Source organism: Sylvia atricapilla, chromosome 5 (assembly GCF_009819655.1).
Source record: "Sylvia atricapilla isolate bSylAtr1 chromosome 5, bSylAtr1.pri, whole genome shotgun sequence".
NCBI classification, from domain to species: domain Eukaryota; kingdom Metazoa; phylum Chordata; class Aves; order Passeriformes; family Sylviidae; genus Sylvia; species Sylvia atricapilla.
In genome coordinates this window covers 12493449-12507262 of record NC_089144.1, presented here as the reverse complement: position 1 = coordinate 12507262, position 13814 = coordinate 12493449, and the positions used below count along the sequence as shown (strand labels likewise).

Here is a 13814-nt window from a genome sequence, read left to right as displayed (position 1 = left end):
AATTCACAGCTGCTGAATCAAGATTGGTTTACATATCAGCAATTCACTATAGTTTTCTTGTAAAAAGTCTTATGGACCCATAACTGCACATGCAAGATGTTGTTCTGATTGTACTTCAAAAGGATCAGGCTGCTCCAAAGCTCAGGTACTATAAATACCACAAAAGCGTGTCTGGAATCAATATGCTTTTAAAAAGCATCAGGTAAAACTACAGAACTTTTTAGGGGAGAAAAGCGGAAGAATGACAATTGAAAGGATGAACTAAAAATATACTGTATCTATTTTTCAGGGCTCTAGAACTATTTTATTTTTTACCATTTCCATGAGGAAAATGTCATTGTTTTATCAGATTAAAAATAAAAGAGGTCGCTCATGCCCAAAGAATTGAAAAACATTAATTAGTTCAGACAACAGAATGACTTTTGAAGAAGATAATTTTTAATTGTACATGTGTTGACCGTAGTTAATCTGACTGCTCTTTAAAATAAACAAAGTTCTACAGTATATACTCAGATATTAGGAAAAAGTTTTATTTTTTCCATTGTGCTTGGAAGCTGCTAAGTTTTATTTCCTCTGCACCATGATTCTGTTTATTTCTATTAGAAACATGCTTTTGAATTTCATGTAAGAAATGCAAGGCTGTAGACATCTCTTCTTGTAAATAGACATTTTTTATATCTAGTTTGGAATATGCAATTTGCCAAAAATATCAGGTGACTCTTTTAATGAAGTGCTTAAGAGGTTTTAGTGCATTCATTACACATCTTGAACTAAATTAACCCAATGGCTGTGTTTGACATAAGAGGCTGTAAATAAAAAATGCACGTTGAGGGTCAGAAATCTGTGGAGGTTCCTAAACTTACTAATGTTGTAAGTTGACTGATTCGGGTTTGTGTCAGTGGGCAGGCTACAGCTGTTGTTCTCAGACTGGCATTTTCTCAGGCTGCCAAAAAGCATCAGCATCACTGGGCATGTTCTGTATATTAGAGTGAGTAGAGCAAGAGCTGCAGGACCTTTACTGTCTGCAGCTGATCACGAAGGACAGCAGACTCAGAGAATTTCTCTACAGCCTCCTCAGAAAGCTCACAAGAAATTAGAAGAAGGGATGGTCTCATCTGCAAACTGAACCTATTGCAAGGAACAGAGTTAGTTGTGCAAGGTGGTAGATCAATTAGAGCTTGGGGATCCTGGAAGAACAGAGATCCATATGGAAATTCTCAGCCTCAGGGAACCAAGCATACAGGTATTTCATGTCTTATGAGCTGGGGTGCTTTTTTCCTCCTTCTTTTGATTATGAAAGTTTGCCGCGTTTTTTGCCTTTAGCTAAAGAAGAGAGAAATTATTTATAAGCTTTTTATAAACCTAGAACAAAAGGTTTTGAAGTTACTGACAAAGAGCAGCAGTAATAACGTTACGGAATTGTAATAGGCAGATAAATAGGAATAGCTGTAAGAAATATATTTTAATTTATAACCCTTTGTGCTCTGCAGTGACTTTCATATAATTAGGTAGGGATGTTATGTGTTCCTATTTACAGGAAAATCTTTATATAGTCTAAGTCAATAAGACTTTTGGCAGAGGGTTCAATAACAAATGCCGTTTGGGAAAATGTTTTAAGGTTGCATGTGTGAAGCAACAAGTTATGGATCTGTCTACTTGCAATTTGTCATCTTGGGAATATATGTCAGAACTCAATGTAGTAATGATTTTCTGTATTTTTCCTATGTCAGAATTTCAGAGAGAGAAGAAATTGAGTTATTTATAGACTTCTCCATAATTTTAAATGTGATCCCTATTCAAGGTTAAAAGAAACGGGGAGGAACTATATTGGGAAATGCTTATTAATAATGTTGGATTAGATTTATAGATATGCCTTTCAAAGTGGAACATGATACACCAGTCAGTGGCTAAATAGTAGTTTAAATTGTTTTGTCCCAAAGTTATAGTAAAAGTGGCAAATACAAGGTTTTTTTACCCATTTTTTCCCCACATTTGCACTGCTTTGCTGAGATATTGTAATAATATTTTTGATGTTGGAAATAAAATATGAGCCCTTGTTTTTGAAAGTGTCTCTTTCAGCTATGAGTTCTATCAGAAATAAATAAAATGACATATAGGATTTATATGATCCCTAAGAACAGCCACATTTTATTCTGGTTACACATGGACTAAAAAAACTGAACACTGCAGAAGGATTTTGAACCAAGATTTTTAGTTTAATAAGAAATGGGAAGTTAATACAAGGTCATATATATAACAACATGTAATAATACATGTTATACCTAATATGTAAATATGTTTATTGTTCATACTTTATTGTTTAGATACATATGTAGGTAGTTGTGTAAAATCAATATGTTCAAGTTTTGTGCAGAAAGAAAATTGACAGCTCTGTCTATAATCCGATATGTATTTTTCTGAACTGTACAGTTTTGGCCAGTTATTTGTCATTAACTATTTTTAACCTTTACAATTATCAGTAGTAAAAAAATATGGTACCAACCACATGCTTTAACCACAAAGCTCTGTGGACTTTTTACGTGACAGAAACGTGATGGAAAATGAGCCGGAAAGACTTCACAAGTGATTCATTGCTTCCATCAAAGCAATACAATTTTAAATTGTACTTTCATTTGTCTTTTCCCTGACAGGAGGCATTGTTGATAAGGACCTTCGTCACTACCTCAACCTACGGTTCCAGAAAGGTTCGGTGGACCATGAGCTCCAGCAGATCATAAGAGACAATCTCTACCTCCGCACAGTGCCATGTAAGTAGGGTGCAGATGGACAAACCTGCCTCTTTAGTGGAGTAGATTATCTGGGTGAGTGCTGCTGAGGCCCTTTGCAATGCAAGAGGTGGTCTGTGCATAAAACAGCTTTCCTGTAAATAGATTTGTGGTTTGGTTCCAGTCTTACACGTTACTGCTGAGAAATTCAGCTGTGCAGTGCTGAGGTTTTTGTGGTGTTTTCAAAGTTGTAATTTCATAAAGTCTGGCTCTAGAATAATAATAACAGTATTTCTTCTGTAGTTTTAGAAAGCCCAGTTTTAAAGAGAAGAAAACAGTTTTCTGGGCTGGTTCAGTGTATGTCCAACAGAGAGAGTTTGATCTGCCTCATGTTTCACATATTCATTATGTAATAATGCCACTGGATTTAGAAAGCAGTAGAGCAACAGAAGAAATGTATGAACTAGATTTTCTTTGAATGCAACAGGCATGGCAATGAAAGTTTGTACTGTCTTGCATATGTGTTTGTTGCCACAATATTGAACAATATTCAAAATATTCTGAAACCTGTAAAACAATTTTTGTTGTATTGACAATGTTCACCTATTTTGGCAGTAGACATGAAATTGAGCAGTCACGCGAGCTGTGTCCAACTGTTGTGGCCATGCCTTTCAGAACAGATCTACTTGGCTGACAGACAATATATCATTTAAAAAGAACTGAAGTTCCATTATTCTTCCCTCATAAAATAATTGCTTAGCAGACATAAAATGAGTCTTCTGGTTTTGGCAAAAAAAAGGGGTGCACTTTTGAACTTACAGGCTTGACACTGGAATGATAGGCAGAGGAAGGTATTCTGAATAAGTGGCTGTGCTATTTATATGGTAATGGGGGGATGCTCTTTGAAAACTGAGTTGTAGTGAATGCTACTGTATGTTTTTTCTTTCATAATGTTAAAGAATGAAGCTTTGAAATGCTCCTTCTAAAAAAATAAATTCCTAATTTATAATGTTTCATTTGCAACCAATCAGAAAGGAAGGTGGAGAAAAACATTTTACAGTTATTACCTGTATGCAGAAAACAAAAAATATTATAATTATGTGAGATTTATGATGAATTAGATTTGTCTGAAAATACTGAGAAACATCACAGCTAAAGTGGAAATGCAAGTACAGAAAAGTTTTGAGACTACATTTCACTTCCAAGGATGCCTGGGAGCATCATTAGCCCAAACGTATCCTTGTTGTAACCCCAGTCCATGCTCATTATTGCCACAGCTCCTGGTTAAAGAAGTAGGAAAATAAAGAGTATTGCAACTACTGCACACACGTGTATGAGAGACACTATCTGTCAGCAATATGGGCACAAGGAGTATTTTTGAGGCTGTTTTGTTTTCATTCAAGGCAGTAATAAAGTGTTCTCATGTCAAGTAAAATACAGTACTCACAGAAGGAAATTCATCATTCAAAATGAAACACTACAACCACAAAACTACAATTTGGAATCCATAATCATTACAACTTTTCCTTTCTGCTGTGGCTTCTCCATCTTCTGTGTCACTTTAGGTGGTTGAATTCTTAGGTCATTGTGTTATAGAGTGAGCGTATTTGACTAATTAAAAACTACATTTTGAAATATACTATAGTGTTGCATATGGCAGGTGCTGATTTGCCAGGTAAGCTGGTGTGCTCTTGGAGAGTGGAGGACTTTTTTCTGTAGTAGTGAGTGATAGGGGAAAAAAAAACAAAAAACAAGAAAAAAAACCAAACAAACAACAAAAATACTCCATAGTATAATATATTAGTATATTTTCTTCAAAATGTTCTTGAAAATTCTATGAAAGTAATCCTGCTTAAAAGTGGTATTTAAAATAAAAGAAATTATCAAATGCAGACAGGATGATATGTGGTTAGCTAAAGGATTTTTCATAATCAGTCAAATAAAAAGGACACTGTCACATAGTTTGCAACCCAAATTTCCTCTAAATCATAACTGTGGTGAATCTTTTTTAATGCGGTTTTACTCTGTCCCCAGAATTCATGCCTAGGAGAGAAAATAGTCTCAACTGTTCTCTTATTTTCATATAACTTCACTACTTTTTGAATCACAGACTTACCTTTCAAGAGCTTTGGTATTCAGAATCTTCTGGTCTGGGCAGTGTTTTGTTTTTAATCTCTATGCATTGTCTAAGAGTACTGTTTGGTTGTCCTCACACTGTCCTTAGTATACAGTGGTAATGTTTAACTAACTGTACCACTGCCCACAAGTTCACTCAATGAGTGCACCTAACCATGAACTTATTACAGATCTTGCAACAGATGCCAACACAGCAAAAGCAGCACTCAGGTTTTTTCAAATTCTTGTGCAGAAAAGTAGAGAGGGAAACCCAGCTGTAGGCAGCATGGACTTAATTTCCAATGACAAGGTTGTAACACAAAGAGAGGGGAAAAAAAAAGAAAAATAGGTGGCAACATTTTCCTTTTAAAAATGCATCTACAATCTTTGCTCTTTTACAGAGGCATAATTGCCAATGAAACCATGAGAAGGTTTGTAGAGAGTCCTTGACCTTGAGTTTTTGTGTTCTTTGCTTTCTGTTCACACTGGCAGCACTGGCCCCAGCAGTGCAGTGGCCTGACTGTGGGTTTCTCAGCCATCCAGGTTAGGTCAAGTCATCTTTCACTTGCATTGAATGAGTGTTCTCTGTGAAACCAGGAAGCAGAGAACTAATCCATACCTGTTTTAAATCAGGATAAGCCAACTCAAGTCAGACAACTGAACTAGTGTTTAGTACATAAGGTTGGGCCTTAGACTCAGCCCTGGCAGTGTTTAAAGCCAGGCTGGATGAGGCTTTCAACAACCAGCTCTCCTGGGAGGTGTCCCAGCCCATGGTGGGGGAGAGTTGGGACTAGATGGTCTTTAAGGACTCTTCCTTAACATTCTATGACTCTGTGATTCTAGGTAAGACTTTGAATTGTCTATTATACAAGTGTACATCCCTGTACATCCCCAAAGAATAGATGGGCCAGAATCACATGACATGAGGATAAGGGGTCAGTTCTGACCTCAGAAATTGTAGTCCCTGGGAATGGGATGAATTGGATGGGCTCATGACCCTACATTTCTCTGGTTTTGCTAATGCAGTGCCCCTTTCTACTAAATTAGAAATGATCCTGTAACCCCGAGAGTCAAATGCTGCCCTCCATAAGTGTCCCAGCTCTCAATGCCATGGGAAACTGAGCTTCCCTGCATTGCCAACAGGACTGATATGCATAAATCCCAGGGCAGGATGTACAATTGTATTTGCAGCAGTCAAGACTCAGCTGTTAAGGCAGTTTTGGGGGAAAGAAAAGTTCCTCATTTTCCAATTTCAGAAGACCTAGCTGAAGTTTCTGTCATGCATTTTCTTCCCCCTTTTTCTGTTTTGTAGAATTTTAGCACTTCTCATATCCTAAACTTACACTGAAGATATTTAGGAGCACTACTGTGGTTTTCCTGCAATAGAGGAAAGCAGGAAGAGAAGTTCATTGATATCCTCTGGGATATAACCTCAGATCGACAGTAGCTCAGATGAGTTGGTCTATCCTGCTGCACTGTAGGAGGATGTACCCCATGAATGCTTTCTTTACAGTGAAAATGGGGGGAAAATAGCTTTAAAAACATTATGAGGATGAGGAATCTTCCTTCTTAGTCATGGAGTTTAGAAGAAAAGGAATAATGTGAGAATAGAGAGACTGGGTATGTGGATCAACCTTACAGCACTGGATATTGCAGTATTACCATTAGCACAAAGATTGGAGAAAGGATGCTTTATGTAAGACGTTTATCAGCAGCATAGGAACAAAAATTAGGTTTGTAACTGTGCCATATGCTGTATGTGAGTGACCAGGGGTAAGAAATGGAATCATTATGAGCAGCAGTTTCCCACATACCAATTCATCGTGATAACAAATCCTCCTTTTTCTTGCTTGCTGAAGCCATGGGTGCTCTGTGTTAGGTGAATATAATTAACACTGCACTGCAAATATGACATCTATGAACACTTAATGAGTCGCTTAAGTCACTTCTGCTGTGATTTATTTTTTCCATCTTCTGTGAATATTTAGGTCATTTTGAATCAATATAAATAAGAGCCTTATTTTGAAATATAGTTTTGTTCTATTGTATTTTAGTATAGTCTGGTCTATGTATAAATTTAACCAACATGCTGCAATATTGTCTGAGTACTGTTGAAATGTTATATCTTACAGCATGCTTATGTTTGTTGTCTAGTTCTCTTCCCAGAAGAAGAAGTACATAGAGAGATACATTTTTTTTCCTGGGTGTTGGTTTTATTTATCATATATAGTAAAACTAGAGCCATTAGCTTATATTCTAGTGATACTAAAGTCAATAAAATATGTTTATACTTGAGGCTGCAGGGGAATTCACACTTTCAGACCTGAAGAAATCTCCATCTGCAAAACAGTGCAAAACCAACAAGATCTTTCACTCTGTCAGAGAAGTGTAATCTATTAGTAAACCTTAGTCATTCATCATCTAGTTTCATGGGTTCCTATCAGAAATAAAGAACTTCTGGGAGTGTGTAATACTTTCCCAATGATAGGTGTTATCATAATTTGTATTTCTTCTAATACCTTTTATTTTGTTAAGTAGTAAATACTGAATTAAATCCACATTGCATACTTAATTTTTGATATGAGGTTTCTAATTTCTAAGCTGAAGAAAGAGTTGCAGAATTCAAGAAGGCAATAACTCCGTATTGGTTGAGGGCAGCCCAAAGTCAAGAGCTCCCTGTGCATAGTTCTGCTGCTCTGGATAAGGTTGTGAGGTGCACCTGACTAATCCATATTTGGACAGATATGAAGCCTTTCAAGGTGTTTGTTTTTTTTTAAAAATAGTATTTTTCTTCTTCTAAAAAGTATATAGCCAAGAAAATGCAAAAGGAAATGTGTGAAACAGACTTGCCAATGGTAAAATATATTTTTCTTACAAGTTTGTTCATGTTAAAAGTATCTTACAAGAGGTATTGTCAGTGAAAGAGCTGCCAGTTTGACGCCATATGGAGCTATTGCTAGGATAAAATAACCTGTGCTTAGCCTACCATACTGCCAAGAAATGTCTGCATCACTGGGAATAACAGTACCTAACTTTAATGACTGCTTTATTTTTCCAGTGTTAGCTATTGCTTAGACTTTGATGGTTCAGAATAGAGCTATGCAGAGCTCTTAAAAAAAAGTTGCTGTTGTTGTGTATCTCATGGAGCACATCTCCAAAGTGTACTTAAAGTGAAATCACTGGCATCTCAAGCAAAATCAGGTAATTATGTGAGATGAGGGCCCCACTGTGCTGGTTGCAGCACGGCCATGTGTACCAGAAGATGAGAAAGACATCACTGCTTCCAATAACTGGCTGCCTAAAAAGAAAAAAGAGCTGACAAAAGGTCACAGGGCACCAACAATTCTTAGTTGTCCTGCATGAGGTGGGCTGGTGGTTAAACTGTTACCTGTGGACCTTGCTTTCTTTTTCACTGCTGTATTCACTATTCTGAAAATGCACATGGGACAATGAATTGTTTTTCTGAGGACACTAGGAATGCTGGGTAAAAAGAGTTGGGCTTATAAATCTTTGTATTGACTTTTCATGTTATTTTATGAGACCTATTGTCTGTTTCAGAGTAGGGTGGTAAAGGTTGGACTCAGCACTTGTGCTGCTTCTCCATCAGTTTGTACAGAGCATGGTCTATGCCCAGAGCATCTTCAGTCTGCAGGCACTGCATTGCCTTCAGCAGGAAGAGGATAAAAATAAAACCAGGGAAAAAAACAATTTTTGAAGTTTATTTATCAAAGTGAAGCGCAATTTTAATTAAGGTCTAGGGTAAACAGATGTCCAAACCATCTCTACAAATAACAACACCAATGGAAAGTATATTGTCTGTTAGTCATGAGAGAGAAAATGTACATAATTTCTACCTTTTTTCCTCAGAAATTTCTCAGTTCTACATACTGGGGACATCAGCCTTCAGGTATTCCGTGAATAAGTACTCACCTTAAAATAATGTGTATGCAATGAAAATAAACACAGTTCAAGAAGAAGGAGGGAAGGAATGTGTCTGATGTAGTGTAACTGTAGTAGGAAGTGAGAACAGTTGTGACAAAATGTAGAGCAGTAGTTGTGTACCACTTCTGATATTGCAACTTAAATGTTCCATAAAGGTTGTATAAAGACATTAGGATGTTTTCCTTGGCTGTACAGTTACAACAGTTCTGTTTCTCAGCGATCTTTGCACCCAAATCACATGTGCAAAACACTGAGACTGGTAATTCTGCCTCCTACTCCCATTCTTCCCACTCCTTTGTTCCCTCCTTTCTGCTCTTTTAAATACCATGCTTTTCTCCCATTTTAAAAACCAAACTCAGTATTTTTTTTTTTCTAACGGGTAATCTGATGCCCTGCTAACTGGAAAGTTGATACAATACCACTAAACTCACTAAAGAAAAGGATACAAAAATGTTCTGAAATGGCAAACCCAATCTTTCTGAAGCTGTTTTCCTACAAAAGTGTACCACATATCTTCCTTAACTGATGTTAGCTGGCATGTGATTTAAAGACTAATGTCAAGCATCTTGGATTGCTCATCACATCTGTCTGGAATTATTTATATGTGATATAGTACACACATGATTCCAGATGAGAGTTTAGTTACAATATTTCTGCTGATTGTCCCCAGAAACTTTGGGAAGGCTCTCTAGTGTTGCCTTAATGGGTTCTCTAGTTCGTGATATACCAAAAGGATAAAGGATAATGGCAGTTTTAAATGAATTTTGATGATAGCCCTAATTTTATTGATTACTAGCAGCAAATTAGAAGGGCAGTAGCCTGAATCTGATGAAGTACCTTGCCTCAACAGAACAAGAATAGCAAACAACAGAAGAGGCCACAAATAACTTATTTCACAAGTACAAGTCAAAGTTCTTGAGTAGCCTAAAGCAGCTTGAAGTTTGTGTAAGGGCTGTATCTCCCTATGACAGTAGTCTTTTCAAGCCTGAAGATCTTAGATATACTACTGACCTTTCTCCTTAAATAACCAAAGTATCTTAGAAATTTAAGAATTAAAAATATGATGAAAAATACTTGCAGCATTGTAAAATGTAAGCATGCCTAAAATTTCTAAAGCATTTTTTATTTCCTACATGATCTTTCCCAATTACCTTTTGATGTTAAAAGATTTTTAAATAGAACCTCTAGATAAATTTAGCTCCCATCTGCAGTCAAATAGGTAAAAAATTGATTTTTTTCTTAAGGTAAGCTGAGATACTCTAAATATCTGTGTTTTCTCTCAGTCTGGAGAAGATAAATTGTCAGAAACAGTGAATAATCTTTATTTGGTGATTTTTATCTGAAGAACAACTGAACAGTGAACGTGAAACACCAACAGCTGTCCTTAGAAATTCAGAACCATATCAACAAAAAAAGAGTTGCATAAAAAATCAATATTCCAATTTAGCCAGTAGTTTAACCAATAATTTAACCAGGTAAACTACTAAATCTATTAAATTAATCTACTTAATCTACTAAATTTGCATAATTGAATAAAAAGGTCCAATATCAGTTTTGGGAGGATGTGCTTCTTTTGTTTTTTTCTCTTCTGGGGCTTTCATCTACAACCATAACAAAAGCGAGTCAGTGGCAGTGATGATTGGACATCCTCATGAATAGATCAGCTGCTGCATACTGAGAAATTTATTTGAATTGGTAAACACTTGGCCAAGTTCACTAAATAACCAACTTCTCACATCTGAAGTGCAGTTCAGTGGCCTTCTCACACCAGCTGGAGCCCAGGTCCTTCTTGGTTTGTTTGGACACTGTGCTCTGTGCCACCACTCCCTTCATTTCAAAAGGTCATAAATAAGATTGTAAAACTTTAGATCGTATTTCAAGATTTAAGATATCCCCAGCTGTAGAGAACAAGGCATATTTTCTGTGTCTTACAAAAAAAGAATTTCAACCTTTTGTGTACAATAAGTCCAGGTCAATGGACAAGTGACTCTAGTGGCACCATGTTTTAGATTCAAAAGTACCCTGGGTAGAATAAATTCCTTTGAGAAGAAAAAACATTAGAGAATGAAGATTACAGAGGTGCTCTAACACCTGAAGAGGTGCTTAGGACCTGAAGAGTGAATAAATCTTTGGTTTCATCAATAGGTGTGAGATTAATTTATAATTTATTGGCTGAAAAACTGTCATGAGGAAACTCCTTTTCTGGAAGTCTGTTTTCCTGTATCCTGAGTATACTGCTGTCCTGATTTTGACCCATGACAGTTTGTCAAAACTTTATATTTTTCCTTTGTCTCCAGGTTTTGATTCTATCTAATGCATTCTTTTTCTAATGTATTACTGTTATTAACACATCAACCTCTTGACTAGCTATCAATCTATTCTGGATTATTCAAATAATTCTGTCAAATTTATTTCATTGAGTCTGAATAGAGAAACTTTCTTACTGTGGAGACTGCAAAAATACATTTTTGTTAGAAAAATCTATTTAGAATAATGCAGAGGTTCCAGACCTCTGTATTTCAAATGAAAGCAGAGATCTGGATCTAAATGCAGAACAGTGTTGTAATTTTAGGTTTTCAGTTCTTGTCTTAGAATTTTAAAAGCTTGCATGGACATATATTGCAGGGTATAGAAAACACTATGCTTTTCAGTTAAGAGATCAGATTTTTAGTACTAAATTTCACAACAAATTAGATTTGCTGTTATTTTATCAATATGCCTTTGTTGAAACTAATCATTAATACCTGTTATACATTGCTAAGATATTTTCACATTGCTCACAAAAATAGTGAATCATTTTATATGTAGGAAAGGACAAAATTCACTCTAGGCTCCTGAAGTCACAGTCTCCATGTGTTGTAGTGGCCTTTAGCTAGTGACAAAATGCACACCAGCACTCAGCTTAACTCTTCTGTAATCTCTGATTCTCATTTTTTATTTTGGCTGGTTACTGAGCTTTCTTTTTCAACTTGGTGCTGCTATGATTTCTTCAACTCTTATTGGTACTGACTTGAGTCGATGCTTGACCAGTTATTTCACTGAGCATTTGTTAATACAGAGAAACCCAGATTTTTTTTTTTTATTTTTATTTTAAGCTTTAGATTAGAGCCGTTCTATCCCTTCTTGCAAAAATTGATTTTTTTTTCTGCAGAAGAATCTATGGAACCCTTCCTGATCTTCTCAGGTGTGTCAGAATTTTTTTGCCATAAAGCTCTGCCCTGTAATGGTTAATTCATTTCACAGAACACTTCATTTAGTTGGGAAATGTACATTGCTTTGTAGTCCTTCTTGAAGAGCTCTTAGGACCCAGAGAACAGAATTTAATTACCTTTAATTCACTGAGAATTGTATGCTTTGGGGCACTCAAAATGGTGATTTGGCAAGATGTCTTTTATATACAATATCCTTGTTGTAGCAGCATCTATAAAAAATTCTCTTGTTCCTTTAAAATGTTCCTTAAGATGTCCTGCTTTGACTTTCACTAAAATGCTGAGTAGTTCTGAGCCTCTGCACATTTCTAAACCCTGGCTGAGTCCCTGCTCAGAAGGCTCCTGGGTTGGTGTCTGACTCCAAGCCTTCATTAAGTGGCCAGGAGAAGGAAGGTGAGACTTCAGGCTGTAGGTTTTACACAGGTTGAGGAAGGTGGCTTTAACCAAAGCTGATGCTTAGGGCATGGACCTTTGCAACTTTAGTTCATACAATAAGCAAGGCCCGTTCATAAATGTACTTCAAGGTTTATGTCCTCTAGATAAGCTAGCAGCTTTATCTCAAAATTAGGATGAAAATCAGGCTGGTTTTGTATTTCTCTCTTTTTCTCTTCTGAGTCCTGTGAGGACATGGTGAAAGGTACAGCTGAGTGGTGAGTCATTCTGCTATTCAGGGTTTCATTCAAGGAATATGTGAAATGTGAAGTTCCCCATCAATTACCAAAGACAAAGATTATTCCCCCTTGTGTATCATGTAAATGAAGCTAGCTGTATTATATATTATCTAATCTTTAGTTTATCTTTGTGTACTTCAAAAATAATGATTATTTCCTATAAAGCTTCAAAACTTGCCATGAGATCATCAGTCACTTTTATCTACAACACAAATGCATCTGTATTTGTATTAAGAGTTCGGCACCAACAAACTATTATTTAAATACACAGTTAAAATTGCACTGACTCAGAAACGTGGCACTTGGAGCCAGAAACAATTTAGTAATCTGGACTGTAAACTGTCAGAGAATAGTGGTTGTTCTGGTTTTGTACTTTATAATGCAATGTCCTGGAAAAAAGTGATGAATTTTGGAAAAAAATCCTTTCTTTCATCATCTTCACAAAAAGAGAGCATCTAATTACTCTCTTCCTGTCATTATCCTCGATTTGCATTGCCTAGCTCTGGCATGTCTTGTAGGCTTTTGCAGGGAACGTAATTTTCAGAGTCTTCTGAGTAAGATACAGGGTTATTTCTGTCCTGGATCAGGACTGCTCAGTCTGAACTGGAGAATTCAAGTGGGAAAAAACACGGGATATTTGAGAGATTCAGTGGTGACCTTGCTTCCACTAGCATACACATTTTAAAAAAAATATTAGAAGTCCACGTGGCACTGTGTTTCTAAGAGCATTTTTTTTTACACAGTTGAGGAAAGTAACTAAGCTCTAGGTATTGAAAAATTTATTTCTGTTAAGTAATTCCAACTTTATTTAAATTCTTACAAAATTCTGAAAAAGCAATAAAGTCTAAAAGAAAAGAGAAGGCTTCTGCAAGATGCAATTATATTGTCTTTCGTCCCTCTCTATTAAATGTGGAAGATTTAAGCAACAATAATAAACATGAGAAAATGTTAGTTCTTGTAGAATCATCCATTAGCATCATAAAAGAGAATTCTGAATAAAGATTAAAGGTTTATTTTTTAACAAGAAAAATGCTTCTGATCTAAGTTCTCTCTTCTATAAAACAAGGAGGCTTGAAAGATGAACATAAAGGAAAATGAAAAAACAAGGCAGAAGGGTGTGTTCAACAAGGGAAAGTGACAGAATGTGCATG

The 13814-nt window shown here is 36.1% G+C and overlaps 1 protein-coding gene across 4 annotated transcripts in view; it reads left to right on the top strand.

Moving 5' to 3' along the window:
- MAGI2 (membrane associated guanylate kinase, WW and PDZ domain containing 2) overlaps positions 1–13814 on the top strand; it is a 710849-nt gene that overhangs the window by 210128 nt on the left and 486907 nt on the right. For all 4 annotated transcript variants that reach the window (XM_066318723.1, XM_066318722.1, XM_066318726.1 and 1 more), the window contains exon 2: positions 2652–2768. In XM_066318723.1, coding sequence (XP_066174820.1) covers positions 2652–2768 — 117 coding nt within the window. The remainder of the gene's footprint in view (positions 1–2651; positions 2769–13814) is intronic.